We start from the raw sequence: 20012 nt of genomic DNA, 5'->3' as shown, positions 1-20012 counted from the left end.
TGGGTTAAAGAAGCATGGGATTCGACCATCTGAAATGATTCAACGCTCATTTCTTAAATGTGGAATAAGTAATTCAATGGATGGATCCGAAGATGACGTCATATACAAAAGCGAGGATGATGCACAACAAAATGAAGAGCATGTGACGATGACGACAACTGCTACACTGATGATGAAATGCCTACAGATGAATTTATAAATGAAATGTTTGATAACTCAAAAGATGAAGAAAAATTTAAAGAATTTTGACATTTTGTTTTAAAATAAATATTTCTTTCGTTAATTCGTATTGTATTATTTATAATGTTATGGAACAAGATTAACAGATTGCATTATATGTAGACATGGCATTTTAGAACTAGTTTTCAAACAAAATTTCTAGTTCGCATTATATGCGAAAATATAAGGTACTTGAAAAACATAAGAAAAATTATGAAGGAGAAGCTCAGTGAAGAACAAACTGGATTCAGGCTAAATAGAAAATCAGATTTTCACTTTAAGATGTAAGTTTTGTAAATCTGGAAACGACATATGACAAAGTGCCCAGAGAAAAGCTTTTCAAAACACTACAATTAGGGGGGAAATGAAGCATTCTATAGAGCAATATAATCCATATTTAAGTTGTCAGTCAGCAGTCAGAATTATAGGAAATAAAAGGAAGATGGTTTGATGTAAAATCAGGAGCAAGACAAGGATGCACATTATCACCACTCTTATTCATCATTAATATGGATCACATTATGAAAGAAAGTAGCATTAGGACTGATATTAGAATTGGAGATGTCAAACTAAGCTCTTTGCTTCATGCAGATGATTGTCCTTCTAAACACATCTAGTACAAGTCTCAAGGATTCCCTAACTAAACTGAATAACAAATTTGGCATGAAAATCTGCAATAAAAAGATTAGACATCACAGATATAAGGGTTCTGAGAAAAATTAAGAGTGAATTGATGACATCAATGGCAGAATCATATTAAAAATAAAGATATTAGAAAGGAAACTGCCTCTATTAGCATTCAAGAATGTGTAAGCAGAACTAATCTAAGGTGATATGGCTACTTAAATAGAATTTATGAGGAAAAATTAGCAAAACAGGTGTTTGATGCCAAGATGGCCAAAAGGAAGACCAAGATCTAGGTAGATTGATTCAGTCATAAGTGCCTTAGAAGAGTGAAATATTAGATATGGCAATATTGAAATGCTGATAACTAATAGACTAATTTGGAGGAAAACTGTTGATAGGAAATTAATAACGATGTAAAGTTAATCATGTAGTGTTGTCACAGTAGCCTGAACACCTCTTTAAGGGTACATGTAAAAATAGTCATAATTTAAAATTATGACTATTTTTACAAATTGTTTATGTTAATATATTATTAGCATCGTAACATGTACATCGGCATTTGCGATGTGCCCATTATTCAAATTATTATTGTCGAAATGAAATGTAAACCATTTGAAATCGATGTACTTACTAGATTCTGATAATTTGTAATAATTTGAGTTCTTTTTATTGTAATTTAAAATTATTAAGTGTTGTTATTTGAAAAGACATTCTCGTTACGCTAACAGAGACAATGGTGTGTCAGCCATTATACTTAACTTCTGCTTCCCATTTACATGCTCACCAAGGAGTTTGATGATGACTGACAGCTGACAGAGAGTGGTTGGTATCAGGGTAAGGAGGGAAAACAAGAGAGAGCTAATGGAAGTTTAAGAATGCAGACCAGAGAAATTTTGTTGTTAAGAAATTTTTAGTTTTACATGACAGTCAGAAGAATATTAATAGAAGATTCTGAAAAGGAATTGTAGAACTGGAAGTCTTTAAACTGGAGGAGTTGAGAGTGTGAACAAGTATTTAGTAAAAAAAAAGAAGATATTGGAGTTGATGTTCTAATTTGAATGTTCAAGGAAATGACGAATAGAAAATTTCTCCTTCTGTTCTTAAGGACACCAGATTACTATGGAAAAAGAAATTGGCAGAATTTGAAACTTTTAACATGAAGAGCTCTACTTAGATCTGTTCTTTATGAAGTAGTAGAAGAAACATCTTTCTCCGGTACAAAAATTAATAAATTGTGCATCAAACTGAACTGCATGATGTAAGAAATATTTATACTTCAGGAGGAATAATATTGTGTGCTATATATAAGGGAGAAAAAAAAGGATCCTATGGAAAAGAAGAAGAAAATTTTATATTTTTGGAAAAGGCCCTAACAAAGAAATTGACTATGAACATTTTGTTATTGTGTTTATCATGGTAGACGTGATTAAGTATATGTTAAACAATCCAGTAATAGAATGAGTGAGAAAATGGGTGATTTTAATATTTTTGGATAAGAAATCTCTAAAATGTAGGTTTATTTTAGAAGGCCTTGGATCCAGCTAATTTTGTAGTTAGTTATGTAATTTTATTTGAAGTGTATATATTGTTTTAGTTTTATTAAATGTGTATATTTTTGGTATTTGGTCTTGAGTTGGTGATTTTCCAGATTCTAAAAGAAACAGAAGTCACTGCACCAAGTGGAATTGAACCCTTGAATACTAAATGCTCGGAGTATAAAAACAATCTTTATAGAGATGAATAAAAATAAAATGCAATCTCTTTACATACATATCAGGACTGATAATTATTATTCACAATAGAAATAGATAACTAGATGCAGTGCTGTCATAATAACCTGAATACCACTTGAGGGTGGACATCAAGTTAGGAAATTGATGATGAAAAAGAAATATAACCTTTAAAATCAAGCAAATTATAAGCTGTTTGTTTCCATGACAGTCTTCTCATTTCTTTATTAATTTCATGATAGCATGCATAAGCATTTTTCAAATTCTGTAACAATTTGAATTTTGTGACCCCTTGAGAGTGAAGGAATGAACTGGAATTTCAGCTGTTAATCTTCTTCCTTATCTTCTTTACATTCTGTCTTTTCAAGGAGGTGTCCATTTGCGAACTCTCCACTGTGTGCTTGAATCAGATCAGTGACATTTGATTGTAGAAACCTCAAGCTGCAACTGGTTAGCAATATTAATGACCACTTCTGTTTAATTTAGTATGATACCTCACACACAGAATTGTACTACATTGTATAACTAAGCATGTGGTTTGAAATGCCACATTTATGAATGTTTAGCATTTATTTGTTGCAATTATGTTCATATTTTAAATTTTGTTGATGCCTAAAAAAAAGAACTTGTAAAACCAATAGCTTGTAAAATGATAACTGCCTGAATATCACTTTCACCATAATGTGTCAAGGTCCCGGATAAGAAGTTATCATACATAAACCTATTAATTTTCTGACAGGGACAGTTAATCTTATCTGCATAGTCTACTATGTCAGTTTCATGTAATTTTCATGCCAGGCGATGTTTCACAAGAATAAAGCAATGTTAAATTGAAGGTGTTCACAAAGATTCTTTGGATCTCTCCAACTAAGGATGCCACTGTTATCAACTGGGTTATGGTAGACAAAAATAATTAAATAAATATATATATACATGCACACACACACACACACACACTTTTTTTGGGGGGGGAAGATAGGAATGGTATGAAACAGTATCTGTATTACACAGTGAAGTATGATGTGTAAATGCGGTATATTAAGAAATTTGTAAAGAGGCCGCCATGGAGTAAAAAGACTCATCGTGAGAAGTCATTTTTAGGAAACACAAAGTTTATCATACCACTTCTTGAATTCATTGACCGTTCTTACTCTAACCACTCTCTCAGGCAATGCATTCCACAGTTCAACCACCCTCCATGCAAAGAAACCACTCCTTACCCCATTGCTCACAGCTTCCTTTAGTAACTTCCAGGGATGGCCCCTTGTCATCGCTCCTTCACACTGTTCCACCAAGTGAAAGAACACCCCAATGTCTACCCTGTAACTGCCTCTTGACAGTTTAAAAGTCTTGATCATATCACCTCTCCTCCTTCTTCAATCCACCAAACTCTGCAGTCCACATTCACTCAGTCGATCCTCGTAACTGACACTGTACTGAAACCAGTCCTGAAACCATCTTTGTAATCTGCCTCTGTACCCTTTCCACAGTTAATTTATACAACAGAATGATAACTCTTATCTCTGCAGGTCAGCGTCCTTCTCAGTATTGCAGCAATCCTCTGGGTTACCTTCACCACCTTTGCAATATGCTCCCTGAATTTCAGTTTTCTATCAATCATCACTCCCAGATCTCTTCTCTCCCCCACTTCCTCCAGTATAGCTCCTCCAATTGAGTATGCATCCTCCCATCGATGGATCCCAAACTTCAAAACTTTACATTTTACTGCATTAAATCGATGATTTAATGATCAGTGATTTTTTAAATGTTTACCTGGTATGCAAATAAGCATGGTTATTTAATGAAGTTTTCATTTTTTCTAAGCCTATTGTTAAGATATTTGCTATAACTATTTTTAGAATTTTGAATTATTTTCATGTTGATATATTAACACATTCATGCCAACCTGTCTTGTGTGAGTTGCACCTCAAACAGGACTGTATTTTAATACTACAATAAAACTTTTACTTTGTTTGGTTTGTGACTATGCAGGTATGATGTTCATTCTTTTTGTTTCTAGTTACAGTAAATGTTCTACTTACTCTATTTTTCACTAAATAGAGCATACATGGACTGTGTGTGTGTGTTGTTTTTAGTGCTACAATAAAACTTTGTTTTTGCTTGCATCTGTACAGCATAGTGTTGGGGGAGGGGATGAGTTTCAGTACATGGGTCATTTTCATTCTAGTATTAACTACCAATATGTGCCATATATACAAATAGAAAGCATGTGATAAATTCTTGTGTCCTGCCCAAAGGTCAAGTACAGCATTTATTTTTATCTGACTTTTGCAGATGTTCTGTTTATTTAAGTAATAGGTAGATATTTTTGGAAGTAATTTAAAAGTAACTGTTTCTGTTCATGATGGTATCAGCATCCAATAACAGGGAATGACTAACATTAATGGCTAGCCAAGTTGCTGGACTGATAAAAAATAAATAAATAAAAACGATATCACTGTGAAGTATAATTGGCAAAATTATTAAAATAAGAGATTTGGATGCAGGACCATTGTTAGGATATACATTGCTCCAAAATTCAAGAAACTGATGTTTAAAAAAAAAAAAAAAAAAAAAAAAGTGCTTTTTAATGGTTGAGATACAATTTTGCTGCCCTTCCCAAACCTGCTCTTAGACATTGCCATAGTTTCTTAGTAGGTTACGACAGTCCTGCTTGGATGTGCATTATATAAAAAATTGAAAAGGAACTCTTGGAGTCAAAAAGCAGATGAGCATAAAATATTTGTAAGGAATGAGCAAACAATGAAGTTATTTTGGTGAAAGTAGACAGCTACAATGTTTATGAAACATTATCACACATTAAGTAACAATATAGGGTTTTTTTTTTTCAGGTTTTCCATTCACATCCTTTAAATCTTCAATTTTTCCTACTAACAAAGAATGAATACTGGAACCTTTTTTTTATGAAAAAAAAAACATTGTGTGTGTGTGTGTATATATGTATGTTTGCATGCACACATATATATATATATACATATATATATATATGTTAAGAATACCAAGTAATTTTTAAACCTGGTTTTACTCCATTTCCCAAGTAAGCAAACAGACAAAAAGTCAAGTTTGCGCCTGCAATTGATGCAAGTCTAACTGATCCTACAGGTAGTGCAAGACCAGGGCAACTCGTGGTAAAGGTGGGGCAAGCTCCGATCACTAATCTTAATATTTACCCTTAATGCCAAAACACATCTCCAAGAAGGGGATGTATGATGTTTTGTATTAAAGGCAAAGGGCCACTACCCAGACCGGTTTCGACCTTTACTGAGGCCTCATCAGTGGGAGCTAGGCTAGAAAATACCAAGATTTAGTAATACAGAGCTCATAAGTATTTTACCAGAACAAGTTGCCATAAGGTGTTTTAACCTTATTAAATAAAAATCTCTGGAGGAGATATAAATGTAGATAATAAGTATTTTACTTTGGGTATAATAAATGTTAAGAATACCAAGTAATTTTTAAACCTGGTTTTACTCCATTTCCCAAGTAAGCAAACAGACAAAAAGTCAAGTTTGCGCCTGCAATTGATGCAAGTCTAACTGATCCTACAGGTAGTGCAAGACCAGGGCAAACTCGTGGTAAAGGTGGGGCAAGCTCCGATCACTAATCTTAATATTTAACCTTAATGCCAAAACACATCTCCAAGAAGGGGATGTATGATGTTTTGTATTAAAGGCAAGGGGCCACTACCCAGACCGGTTTCGACCTTTATTGAGGCCTCATCAGTGGGAGCTAGGCTAGAAAATACCGAGATTTAGTAATACAGGCCTCAATAAAGGTCGAAACCGGTCTGGGTAGTGGCCCCTTGCCTTTAATACAAAACATCATACATCCCCTTCTTGGAGATGTGTTTTGGCATTAAGGGTAAATATTAAGATTAGTGATCGGAGCTTGCCCCACCTTTACCACGAGTTGCCCTGGTCTTGCACTACCTGTAGGATCAGTTAGACTTGCATCAGTTGCAGGCGCAAACTTGACTTTTTGTCTGTTTGTTTTCTATCTACATTTATATCTCCTCCAGAGATTTTTATTTAATAAGGTTAAAACACCTTATGGCAACTTGTTCTGGTAAAATACTTATGAGCTCTGTATTACTAAATCTTGGTATTTTCTAGCCTAGCTCCCACTGATGAGGCCTCAATAAAGGTCGAAACCGCTCTGGATAGTGGCCCCTTGCCTTTAATACAAAACATCATACATCCCCTTCTTGGAGATGTGTTTTGGCATTAAGGGTAAATATTAAGATTAGTGATCGGAGCTTGCCCCACCTTTACCACGAGTTGCCCTGGTCTTGCACTACCTGTAGGATCAGTTAGACTTGCATCAATTGCAGGCACAAACTTGACTTTTTGTCTATTTGCTTACTTGGGAAATGGAGTAAAACCAGGTTTAAAAATTACTTGGTATTCTTAACATTTATTATACCCAAGGTAAAATACTTTCTATCTACATATATATATATATATATATATACAGTAAAACCCCGTTTTTACGTTTTCCTGCCATATACATCATTTTCCGTTGGTCCCGTTGCAAGGCCTATTCTTACGATATATTGTTTTCCCTCCATTAACAACTTGATGTGGACGTTATTTCCCATGATTTGCATTTTTTTCTCAGGTGGCAATACTGATTTTCGAATCGATTTCTGCAGAAATATGTGCATTGCTGTTCCCAGATGGTGTTGCTTTCGGCTGTAAGTTTCGTTTCCACCATCATGGTGACTTGCACGCTTGAAGCAGTAATGTAGTGATGAGTGATACTGTGCTTTTTCGATCACAGTACGAATTAATGTTGCAGAATTTCTGTTACGTAATTCATCATCATCAAATTCCTGCCATGTACCCTCAAGGGGTGTACAGGATATGACAATACTACATGAAAAAATTACATCATTACTAACTTCCTATCTACAATTTTCCTCCAAATCAGTCTGTTACTTGTCAAGACTCCAACATTATCAGATCTTATATTTCTATCGTATAAGGCACTTTGTACCGTAACAATCCACCTATATCTTGGTCTTCCTCTGGGTCGTTTTCCTGCCAACCTGGCAGATAACACTTGTTTTGCTAATCTTTCCTCTCCCATTCTATTTAAGTGACCATTCCATCTGAGATTAGCTCTGCTAATGCATTCCTGGATGCTGACAATGTCAAGTTCTTTCCTAATATCCTCATTTTTAATATGATACTGCCATTGATGCCATCTGTTCACGCCTCTAATCTTTCTCAGGACTCTCATATCTGCGGTCTCTAGTCTTTGGTCAAGTGTTTTACTTCTGACCCACCTCTCAGATCCATAAGTTAAAACTGGTTTGAACACTGTCTTGTATACAGCTAATTTAGTTTTCCCGACTAATTTCTTTCTTATTCCATATGAATTTATTCAATTGACTTCCCACCATACCAGCTTTGCTGATTCTGTTGTCTATTTCTATATTTAGTTTACCATCTTCAGTAAAAATTGTGCCTAAGTAGCTGAAATGTTTTACTTGTTCCACAGGTTCACCATTCACAACACAGTTGACATTTTCAATGATTCTGCCTATTTTCATTGTCTTTGTCTTTTTATTGCTGACCTTCATACCATATCTATTACAACAGCTATTCAATTTAGTCACAGAATCTTGCAGACTTGTAGCGGATTTATTTAGAAGTATAACATCATCCGCATAAAGCAAAGAGCTGACATTAACATCTCCAATTTTGATATCAGGTTTGATACCACATTCCTTCATAATGTGATCCATATAGATAATGAATAACAGAGGGGATAATGTACATCCTAGTCTCACACCAGATTTAACATTAAACCATCTTCCTGTACTTCCTTCAATTCTAACTGCTGACTCACAACTCAAATAAAAACTAAGTATTGCTTGATATAATGCCCCATTGACACCATATAACTGCAGCGTATTGAATAGCTTCTCTATTGGCACCTTGTCATATGCCTTTTCCAAATCGACAAAACTTAAATACAGATCTTTGTTATATTCCCATGCTTTCTCGACTATTTGTCGTAAAGTGAAGATCTGATCCTGACAGCCTCTATTTGGCCTGAATCCAGCTTGTTCTTCACCAAGCTTTTCTTCCACAATTCTTCTCAACCGTTTCTCAAGTATACTTGCATAGATCTTGCCAGGAACGCTCAGTAGGGAAATACCTCTGTAATTCTCACATTCAGTTTTATTTCCCTTTTTATATATGGGTACTATGAGAGCTCTACTCCAATCATCGGAAATTCGTCCCTCTGTCCAGGCTTTCTGAACTATGCAGTGCAGCCACTGTAAGACTCTTATACCACCATACTTCAGCATTTCTGGTCGAATATCATCTACTCCTGCTGCCTTTCCACATTTCAAGCCTTTGATGGCTTTTTCGACTTCAAGTATGGATATGTATTCTTGACTGCATGCCTGGTCAGTGTTTTTTATCACTGTGCCGTCATCACTGCTTGTTTCATTTAGCAGTTTTTCAAAGTAATTACTCCATACTACTTCAAGGATATCTTTTTCTCCTGTTTTCATTTCACCTTTATCATCTCTAATTCCTTTTACAGCACTCTTTCCTCCATTCCTAAGCTTCTTCAACAACCTCCAGAATATTTTGCCACCTTCTTGATATTTATTTTCTATATTCTTGCCAAAGTCCTCCCATGACTTTTGTTTAGCTAGTTTTACACACTGTTTAGCTTTCTTACATTTGTCTCTGTATTCTGTAAGAGTAAAAGCTGACTTATTTGCCAGGAACTTTTGATATGCTTTCTTCTTTTCCTTCACTGCCTCTTTAACTTCCTGTGTCCACCAGGGAGTTCTGATTTTTTTATCCTTGCACACAACCTCACCACATGCCTCTCTGGCAGAATCAATCAATGTTTCCTTCAGAGTTTGCCACTGAATCTCCAAGGTTTGATTCCTGTTCTCAAACTCTTTCATTTTCTTTTCAATAATATTTCTGTATTTTAGTCTACAGTTCACATCTGAGAGCTGCTCAACTTTTATTCGCTTTAAAACTTTCTTACATGTTATTCTTTTCAATATGAAATTCAATTTTATCCTGCTCAAGACTAAATAGTGATCACTTCCAATTTCAAATCCTCTGTACACTCTGGTGTCCTGCACCAAGGAGAAAACATCACTATCAACAATAACATAGTCAATGAGACTTTTCTTATTCCTAGCCTCTTCTCTCCATGTGAATTTGTGCACATTTTTATGTTGGAACATGGTGTTAGTAATAACCAGTCCATGTCCTGAGCAGAAATCCAACAGATATTTGCCATTATTATTAGCTTTGCTCTTTTCTCCAAATTTTCCCAAAATATTTTTGTATGTCTCACAATCATTTCCTACTCTGCTATTTAGATCCCCAACAAGGACCAACTTTTCCTTTTTCATTGTCCTCAAAAAATTCCTCCACTTCTACCTTAGTGGAACCTTCTGTGGGACCATAGGCACAAATAAGTCTCATTGTCCAGTTCCCCATTCTCATATTTGCCCACATTACTCTACTTGAGACTGACTGCCATTCAAGAAGATTAGCCTCGTATTTTGTGTTGAATACTATGGCTACTCCTTCTTTTCCTTGATTGTCATTGCCTGAATATAACATTTTGTATTTATTGCTCAGAAAGCTCTCACCAGTTTTTGTGTTTTTTGTGTCGGTCACTCCTATTATGTCGATCTGGTACTTATCTAATTCCTCAGCTAGCTCCATTTCTTTGCCATTCAGGCTTCTTACGTTGATAGTACCGATCTTTAACTCTGGTGATGTTGAGTTGGGGTTTGTTTTCAGATTTGTTCCAGTAGCTGACTTTTCGCTGTTCGCCCTGGTTCCCTGGCGAAAACAACGGGGGCCTTGTTTAACCGGGTGACGCCCCAGCCGGTATGAAATTTTGTCATGTTGTACCATCATTTTTTATTTTGGTTTAACCAATAAGAATACAATTTGGTCGGCTAAATCCGAAATTGCCAGCCCATCCTCGTTCGTTCAGTATCAAAGTAGATACCCAACAGGGTGCACCACAAGAAGGTGAGGATTGGACATTAGGTCAGAAGCCCTGGTCGGTTCTCCGCATTCCTTTAAAGGCTATGTGGAGGTCTCCTCTCAGTTATACAGCTTCGACCCTTAAGCACCCCCACTAATTCAGTGTCTGAAAGTTGCTTTCAAGTTGCGGTGGTGAATTATCCATGTTAGTAACATGGAGAAAAAAAAAAAGAAAATGTATTTCGGTAGAAGAAAAGATGGCAATTCTGCGATGTGCAGATTGGCATGTCGGAACACGTGTGCATTTAGCAAAAGTTCTTGGACTCTCCGTGTCCACTTTGAACACGATAGTAGAAAACAGGTCAAGCATTGAACTCAATCCAAAGCAATTTGGCGCTATGTCAAAAAAAAAAAAAAACAATCAACAATTAAAGATTTTTTTAAATAGATAAATGTAAGTAATTCTAAATTCATTTATTTTCAGTTATTAAATTTTTAATCAAGTATGTAGACTCACATACTAGCAGCAAGTCATCTTTTAGCCTTTTTTTTAAATATTTTTTTTTACATTTCCTGCTATTTACACTTTTTTCCATCAGTCCCGTGAGAACGTGAGAAGTGTAAAAAAGGGATTTTACTGTATGTATGTTTGCACGCACACATATACATACATAAATACACACATATATGATCTCCGAGTTATTTGGTGATGTGCTGAAAAGCTAATAATTGGCTAGATGATTAATTCAGCACACAGTTACAAAGAGCCATTCAAGAATGAGTAAATTGAAGTCTTAGTTATTTATAAGGCTAGATCAATAGTAGATCACTGTACTTTATATAACAAATAAAAATAAAATCTGAAGATGGAATGTATTGGAAAACATACTTACACAGCAACATTTGCAAATACTGAAGATAAGGTTCTTCAAGAATAAAGTTTTCGTCTGAAAGGCAAAACAAGGTAATTTCTGCAGCACTTTTCACTGGTGGTACACTTCTTTCAACTTTAATAATGTCACCTGGATGGCACTTGTTGGTATTACCACATATCACAGCAACACAAGGGAGTAATTTTTTATCAGGTAACACTGTGCATAATATCTGTTCTTCACTTGCCGTTGTTACAAGAACATTATAAGAATATCTAATTTGCAAATGTCTGCAAGTGGATGGACTTAAATAAATTACATTATTTAGAGTTGATTTACAGTTGTATTTCTTATCTGGACCTAAACAAATTAAAAAAAAAATAATTATAAGAACTCTTAAAAAACTCGTAAAAAATTATAAGAACTATAAGATTATCAAATGTGTAATGTTATTGATGGAACGGTACTCCAAGAGATTGACGAGGCTAGGGACTTGGGGGTTTGGTGGATAGGGAGATGAAGTTCAGAGGGCACGTTGCTAAAGTCCAAGATTGCACATAAGATTACTTGGTTATTGAAGAACACACTGACATCCAGAAATAAAGAGGTTATTATTCCCTTTATAAGGCATCAATACTTCCATATTTGGATTACTGTGCTAAGTCTGGTCACCTGGATTCCTTGGAGATGAGGAGGTTGTGGAGAGGGTTCAGAGGAGAGTGACTAAGTTGGTGAGTGATGTAAAAATGCTCTCTACATTGATAGATTGTAGAGGTTGGTTGATAGGCGGAGAAGAGGGGATATGATAGAAACATTTAAATTACTAAAAGGTTTTTATACGATTGATGCAGGGGAAATATTTCAGCTGCGTGATAGTGATGGAAGAACAAGAGGTCATTCCTAGAAATTAAGGAAAAGTATGGTTAATACTTTTAATTTTAGAACTTAAAATCTAGTTCTCACAAGGGTGTGAGAACTAGATTTTTTGCTTGGAGGGTGGTGAATGAGTGGAATGCATTGCTTGACTCAGTTGTGAGTTCTTCGCCTATAAATGAAATCAAGAAGAGGTATGACAGATATTGTTTTGATAATTTGGGTCTCCTGCGATGAGTCTACTGACTCCATGGAGATACCTATAATAATAATAACTCAACTTTGCTACTGCAATATACTTATGAAAAATGTATAAATATATAATGAATATGATAATCCCTCCATCTATAATTTGAAAGATCATTTAGGATCACCCTCAAATGGCATTGCAGTTACTAAGTTTCTCTGTATTGGGAAAGGGTGATATCTAGAAAGTTGTCACAAAGATCAATGCAGTTTCTTAGAAAAAGATTCAAATAAGATGTGCAGTATTTTAATACATTTAACAAATCTTAAAAATGAATTTTTATTCTAATGAACTGAATGTACATAGAATTTAATTACTTATACTAATCATAAACGATTTTATAATTATGATGCAATTACTAAATTTATAAAAACAGTTAAAAGGCTAAACATCATGTACTTACATGAAAATTTTCTCTAAAAAATTAATGCCTTTATGGAGTGGATGGAAGGATGTTGGTTAGATTAAATATTATTCAGAATACAAGATTGTGTTGGGTTCAAAGGAAATAATCTGCTTTTCTCCACCAGTGAAAACATCTTGTCTAACTACAACCATTTCTAAAGATGCTGGGAATCTTTATAATTCATCTGAAATCTAGTGGTACCTAGCATCACATAGGATTGACTTTTCTGCTGTTAAGGTGTGTGGACATTGGATCTCAACCTCTGCTGGTTCATTACTAAATGGTTTCTTCCCTCTGATGGTTTAATGCCTGCAGGCTAAGGGGTACTAAGAAATATACCAATGCAAAGGTGTAAGAAGAACATGTGATTATTACTGCAGAGAAAGTAGATTTCATATATGTTTAGAATACTCCAACATTATAGTAAATCAGAATATTAGTTCCATCACTATTTTTGACTTCCAAGATTTAGTCCTAGTTGTACATTGGAAATTGTGAATTCTATCTTAGTTACCTCAAGAGGAATATGCACAGCCTCCTTTCAGACCTATGCAAATATAACTGGTCTTTAACTAAAAACTTCTGTCTTTGCATTGCTTCTGTGTGGCACTATTTTGACTCTACTTTGCCTCCCTCACACTCAGGGATCCTCTGTAATATAAGACTCTCATTAGACAATCAAGCCAAGGGCAGAGATAATTCCTCTGTATATCTTCTAAAAATGTGCAGCAATATATATATATATATATATATATATATATATACACACACACTTGGTCAAAAATAATATCATTGATAATGGTCATATAGACAGACACTGTCAGTATAAATTTTATTTGCTCCTCTACTCTCATCACTTACACTAAATTAAACAATACTGGTCCCCTTTATATATACAGAGTCTATTAAAAAAAATGTATACACACTTCAGCAAAAGAAAAACCCGTATAAAAATTGTAATACTAAATTTGTACAGACATCAAGGGATGAGTACAAGTTACCTTTGACTTCTACAATTACACGAGGTGCTCAAAGTGGTTACCATTAGCGTCCAGACACTTATTATTACGGCGAACTGCTTGGGCAACGTTGGCCAAAATGTCCAGTCGGATTGTTGAGCATGCTGTTTTAATTTCTTTTGGAAGGGCCACCAGTGTAGCTGATTTTCTACGATACACTACATCCTTTAGTTTTTAAAGATAGGCAGAAGTCCAAGGATGTTAAATCAGGAGAACGTGGGGGGGGGGGACTCAACTGCACCTCTTCGTCCTATCCATTGTCTCTGCAAACTCTCATTGAGGTAAGCTCTCACATCTCACTGGTAGCGTGGTGGTGCACCATCATGTTGGAAGTGAAATTGATCATTCCCATAAAGTGCATGAATGACAGGTAAAAATGGATGTGCACAGTATGTCTAGGTACATTTCTCCTCCTCTGTATACCACTTTTTGATATCTGTCCAGTAGCCATAATCTAATCCACATTTGTTCTAATTTCGTTAACAGAATTCCATGTGGTATTCTGTCAAATGCCTTTGTATAATCCAGCAGAATCATCATTTAACCAGTAACAGTACCTTCAAAGAAAAATGGTCCTATTAAATACCTGGATGGCAATCCACACTAAACATTGCCCCAGTAAATTGACTACCTTGTCCACATGAACGTCTGGATTTTCTTGAGCCCAGTAAACACAAAAAAATGCATGCAATTGTCAGGCATGTTGGAGGTTGTGTTGCAAACTCATGCCTCCGTTTTCGATGAACTTCAACAACATTCTCAAATTTGAAATACCACTTTAAAATGGTCTTGCATTCCTCAAATGACAATTGTGCCATGGCCATTTTGTTTGACTGTCCTACTGGTCACATATTGATGCTAGTATTCATGTGAGTAACGACATCTTTTGAGATTGAGAGAACATCATTACTGCACATTGCTATTATAATTTGATCCAACTTCGAAAAAAGTTCATAGATGATATCTGTTAAGGTGTGCAAACATTTTTTTGATGGACGCTGTACATATATATATATATATATATATATATATATATATATATATATATATATACACACACACACACACTCACACTATGGGACTATGCCACCCCCCAGCACATATATATACACACATACTAGGGGGGCTACGGCACCCCCCCCCAATGCCCCAGACTAGTAGGCTGGTTCTCCTTGAATTCTGATGACTCAAATTTTGAAGACTAGACACTCAGGGTAGAACTCTACCCTGAACAGCTGGAACTTCGGGAGGGGGTGGACTCGAAAGGGGGTTTCATCCCCCCCTGGTGCCTAGGGTAGCCCCTGAGCGTTGAGTCTTCAAAACACCCCCTGGTGCACAACTCCCCGAGTTCCGGACTGGTAGGCCGGTTCTCCTTGAATTCTGATGACTCGATAATCAGAGTAGCTGCTGAGTTTCAAAAAACGTGATATACAGACGTGACATAAAAAGGCTTATCATTTTATATATATAGGGTAGATATAGACACACACACATACACACACACAATAATCAACTGTTTATCTGACCTCCAATCAACCAACACTTGCTTATCAACCGATTTCTGGTAGAGTACCATGCAACAGTACTTCAATTATGAGAACTTGCCATTCTGATAACGAGGGTCAAATAAATGGTTGATTACTGTATATATAAACTTATTTTTAAGTAATCAAGCTGCTTTACCAGTATTATTCATTACATCCTCATGAAGTCAGCTTTCTATATGCTTTCCCTGGTTCTTGGGATTAGTGCCAATTTACATTACCTTACATCAACGTTTCCCAAACTATGTTTCGCAGAAAGTGAATAAGTATTCCGAGAAAAATTATCAAAATTAATATGAGCCTGGAATGGTTTTAAATGCCTGACAAGTTCAAATATGTTTGAAAATCAAGCACTCCTCACTGAGTGTGGATTGTGCTATTAAGGCCAGCGCGTGCTGGCCTTGACTCAGCCGCCCACAGCTGTCAATACCTCTGAGTGCAAGTGAAGTACGGAGGTATCTATTCTAGGAAACGTGAGGTCATAAGCAAGATCAATGCAATGTGCTGCGGCCCAGCATGCCTTTAATGTGCGCTGTCGCATTTTTGTGATGCGATACAGCCTTCTGCAGCGATAGTGTGACTTAGCTGTACACTGAATATGAGACCGATGATACTTGACTCTAAGCAAGGTGTTCCTTTAAAATTTCAGATTTCACGATTTGTGAAGTGTTCCATTGTAGGAAAAGTTTGAGAAACACTGCCTTACATAATAGTGTGAGAGATGAAAAAATTCCAAATGGTATCAGCTATGTGGTTAAATTTTGTCTGTGCCAGCTCCTTGTACTGGATGAAGACTTACTTAGCACAGGGGATCAAATGGAGGTTTCCTACATTTGATTCCCCAAGCTACTATATGCATGGTTGTACTTTGATGCTTAAGTGGGTATAATGAGATATACATGTTTTTCATAGTCGATAATTTCATTTCAATGTAAAAATCAGCCACAGTAATTTAATTATATGATTTATGTTTCATTTTTGTATGGAAAACCAATGAAAAATTACTTGGGATGAGAAGTAGTATGTGATACTAATATCTACACAATCTGTAAACAAACAGATGGAAAAGTCAAATCAGGTATCTTTGTTCACTGATTGCGATAAAGCACAGATGTAACCAGTGCTGTGTAATTGTCCACAAGAACCGAGTGCAGTACAGTAGCACACAAAATCACACAAAGTGTATTTGACCATTACTAGATCATTGAATTTTGTCTCCTGAATGCTGAAATATGATATTTCAGCATTCAGATGTTAAAATAAAAAAGAAAGGGCAAGCCAACAGTAATTTGTCTCTTATAACTAAGTAGTCAAGAAAACCAAGTGATGGATATAACAACTAGATAGTAGATGAATTTCATCACCCAGTGTATGATAGCCACCCTGCTTATTGAAATCCTGACACCGCTTGGAAAAAAAGTACTATGTTTGATCGCAACAGCAAAGTTTCCAGATTATATAATCTACCCACGATTAAAGAGTCTAACAGTCTTTTCTGGGAGGGATTCATGTAAAACATATATACGCACAAAGACGCATTATTTGGAAAGAAGTCAACAAATACCTCCATGGGCAAGGTGCATTGTGCCATATAATGAGTGTCATGTTTGCAGCCAGTACAGATTGGAGGAACATGATGCTCCCAAGTCAATGCAATTGTGTCTGGGTGAAATGGCTACAAGAAGGGAACTGATGGAGTTTGAAAGAGGCATTACAATAGGACACCATGTTGCAGGTCTATCTATTCAGTAAACAGTTGACAAATTGGGCCTCCCAAGTCAACAATCAGTGATACCATACTGAAATGGAAAAACAGGGAGTCAACTGCAAGTGCTACCTGCAGTGGATGACTCACCATTCACCGAAAGTGAATGGCGAGGCATCCACTTCATAGGATGCTATGAAGGATAATATGTAAAAACTGCCTATTCGTCAGCCAACACGTTGAACATGGAGTGCAAGGCATCAACTAGAACAAGAATCTACACAAACACATTCAAAACCAAGGCTCACAACATGAGCTTCCATAGTAGGACTGCAATATACAAGCTCCACATTACCTGAACCAAGATGCAATGTCGTCTTCCGTGGTGAAAAAGAGCATGCACAATGGGACATGGAAGCTTCAAAAGCTGTGCTTTGGAGAAAAGAATCATGCTACACCCTCTACCAAGCAGAGGGACAGGTGTGGGTGTGGTGGATGCCCAGTGAACATCTCAAAGATATGTTCATATTTGGTCTCCAAGTAGAGTTCATAAGATGTATAATCCTTAGCTTCCAATAATATTGCAGGGCAAAAGAATGCATAAGAGTTTTCCAGTGGAAAACTACAAATAAGATTTGCATAATATCAAACAAACAATACAACAAAAGACATACTTTCACTTCATCAAAATGAAGTGCTAAAACAATGATGACTTCGCAAGAGTATCAACAATTACAAACATTAAACCAAATCATTTAACCTCTCACGTGTGGGAGTGATCCAAAAAATACTAAAATAACCCAATGATGAAAACAATTACAGAACATGGCTCACAATTCAATGAAATTTGACCCTCCTTGCCTTATTATTATGGGCTACTCCATGGAGTCCTCAGACTCACCGTGAAGCACTGCATACACATGTAAAAAAAAAAAAAAAACATACTACAAGAAGCTTGCGGCTCTCGCTAACTAATCTGATCTTTTTAAGTTTTTCAAGTCAATGAAAGTGGCATAATAACACTTCGATTTAAAAACGGCCACTTTCTTATAAAGGCGATCTACAAACTGTATAGATGACACCTTGACTTTTCTACAGGCGAAACATCCTACCATTAATCCAAATTAATGGTAGTCTATATTATTATACCTTTATTCTGTTCAGAGAACCGCAAAACAGTCAGCAATATGATGTCATGTGTTACACTGCTTTGTTAATAGCAGAGAATCATTCTTGTGGATAACATTAGGAACTTTCAATCAGCTTTCAATACACATCCGATTATTTCTTACGTTTTATAGTGGCATATAGAATTCCTTTCGAAATACATCCATGTGACGGACGGAATTCTCCACGGATACTCATTAAACAGCATTTCCGATGATTGTCTTTATGGAATAAGCCACATATAATATTACACTGTAAACACTTTATCCATTTATATAAGTCAGACTGAATTGCCATTTTCTTATTGCAAATATACAGCATGTCTATTAACACGCGCTATCTTAACATTCCGGGAAACAAAAAGGTGGAAGGAAAAAGTCAGGAATTTAATAACAACCATTAATCGAGCCCACACAAGCCCAACATGACATTTACTGTCGAAGGCACATACAAGAAGTAATAAGCGAAATGGGGAATATTATGATTATTTTTATTATTATTAACAGAACATTTATTATTATTTTTAGTAAAATTCCCAGAGACTCGGAAAAAAGAAATAGTATTGTATGGGGATTCGAAGATAAGAGATGTACATCATGAGAAAGTGAAAGTATGTTTTCCAGGTGCGAAGATAAAAGATGTTAGTGATGCTGTAAGTATGCAATAGAATGAAGCGAACGAGTTGACTTGCAACACTTGCAGGCGCAAACTTGACTTGTTTGTCTGTTTGCTTACTTGGGAAATGGAGTAAAACCAGGTTTAAAATAGCTTGGTATCTTTAACATTTATTAAACCCAAAGTAAAATACTTTCTACATTTATATCTCTTCCTGAGATTTTTATTTAATAAGGTTAAAACACCTTATGGTAACTTGTTCTTGTAAAATGGTAAGCGCCTCCGTAGCGCAATTGGAAGAACGACGGTACATTGTGCCTTCGATTGGAACAGGCGTAAGTTCAATTCTCATCGCGACGGGAGGAATCTTTATGTGGACGATTTCAATCGAAGGTGAGTTAGCCGATCTCATACGGGGGTTGCAGGGTTTTTTCTCCCGGAAACTCTGATTTTTTCATCCCACATACAGACAAATCGGCCTTCAGAACGCACGCAATTTACAGACAAAAAATACTAGTTGTTGTGGAGGTGGGCGGTAGATGGCGTTGATGGAGATGATTCGTAGTAGAGGTTCGGTGTAGTGGTTGAGACAGTTGTAGGTGTCCTCCGGCGATGAGTCTTCGGACTCCTTGGAGGTATCAGGAATAATAATAATAAAATACTTATAAGCTCTGTATTACTAAAATCTTGGTATTTCTAGCCTGGCTCCCACTGATGAGACATCAATAAAGATCGAAACCGGTCTGGGTAGTACTTTTACCATGAGTTGCCTTGTGTCTTGCACTACGTGCAGGGTCAGCTAGACTTGTTTGTCTGTTTGTTTACTTGGGAAATGGAGTAAAACCAGGTTTAAAATAGCTTGGTATCTTCAATATATATACAGGGTGTTCGGGATAAATTTGACAGTTTCGTAAGGAAAAGGAAAATCTTCTGTGTATCTATTAAATTTAATGAATTGACAAAAAAACATTACAGGCAG

General features: G+C 36.0%; 1 protein-coding gene across 1 annotated transcript in view; it reads right to left on the bottom strand.

Moving 5' to 3' along the window:
- LOC150105722 (ATPase family gene 2 protein homolog A-like) overlaps positions 1–18754 on the bottom strand; it is a 161985-nt gene extending 143231 nt beyond the window's left edge. Inside the window, exons 1-2 of the mRNA XM_090395041.1 lie at positions 18544–18754; positions 11479–11817 (exon numbers count right to left, since the gene is read on the bottom strand). Of these exons, the coding sequence (XP_090251167.1) occupies positions 11479–11817; positions 18544–18739 (535 nt within the window). The 5' untranslated portion in view covers positions 18740–18754. The remainder of the gene's footprint in view (positions 1–11478; positions 11818–18543) is intronic.
- Between the last annotated feature and the right edge of the window lie 1258 nt (positions 18755–20012).

Source organism: Typopeltis vanoorti, chromosome 6 (genome assembly GCF_054136105.1).
Source record: "Typopeltis vanoorti isolate ZY-2024b chromosome 6, IOZ_Tvanoo_1.0, whole genome shotgun sequence".
Classification (NCBI taxonomy): Eukaryota; Metazoa; Arthropoda; class Arachnida; order Uropygi; family Thelyphonidae; genus Typopeltis; species Typopeltis vanoorti.
The sequence above is the reverse complement of the archived record's forward strand: the minus strand, read 5'-3'. Positions and strand labels throughout refer to the sequence as shown.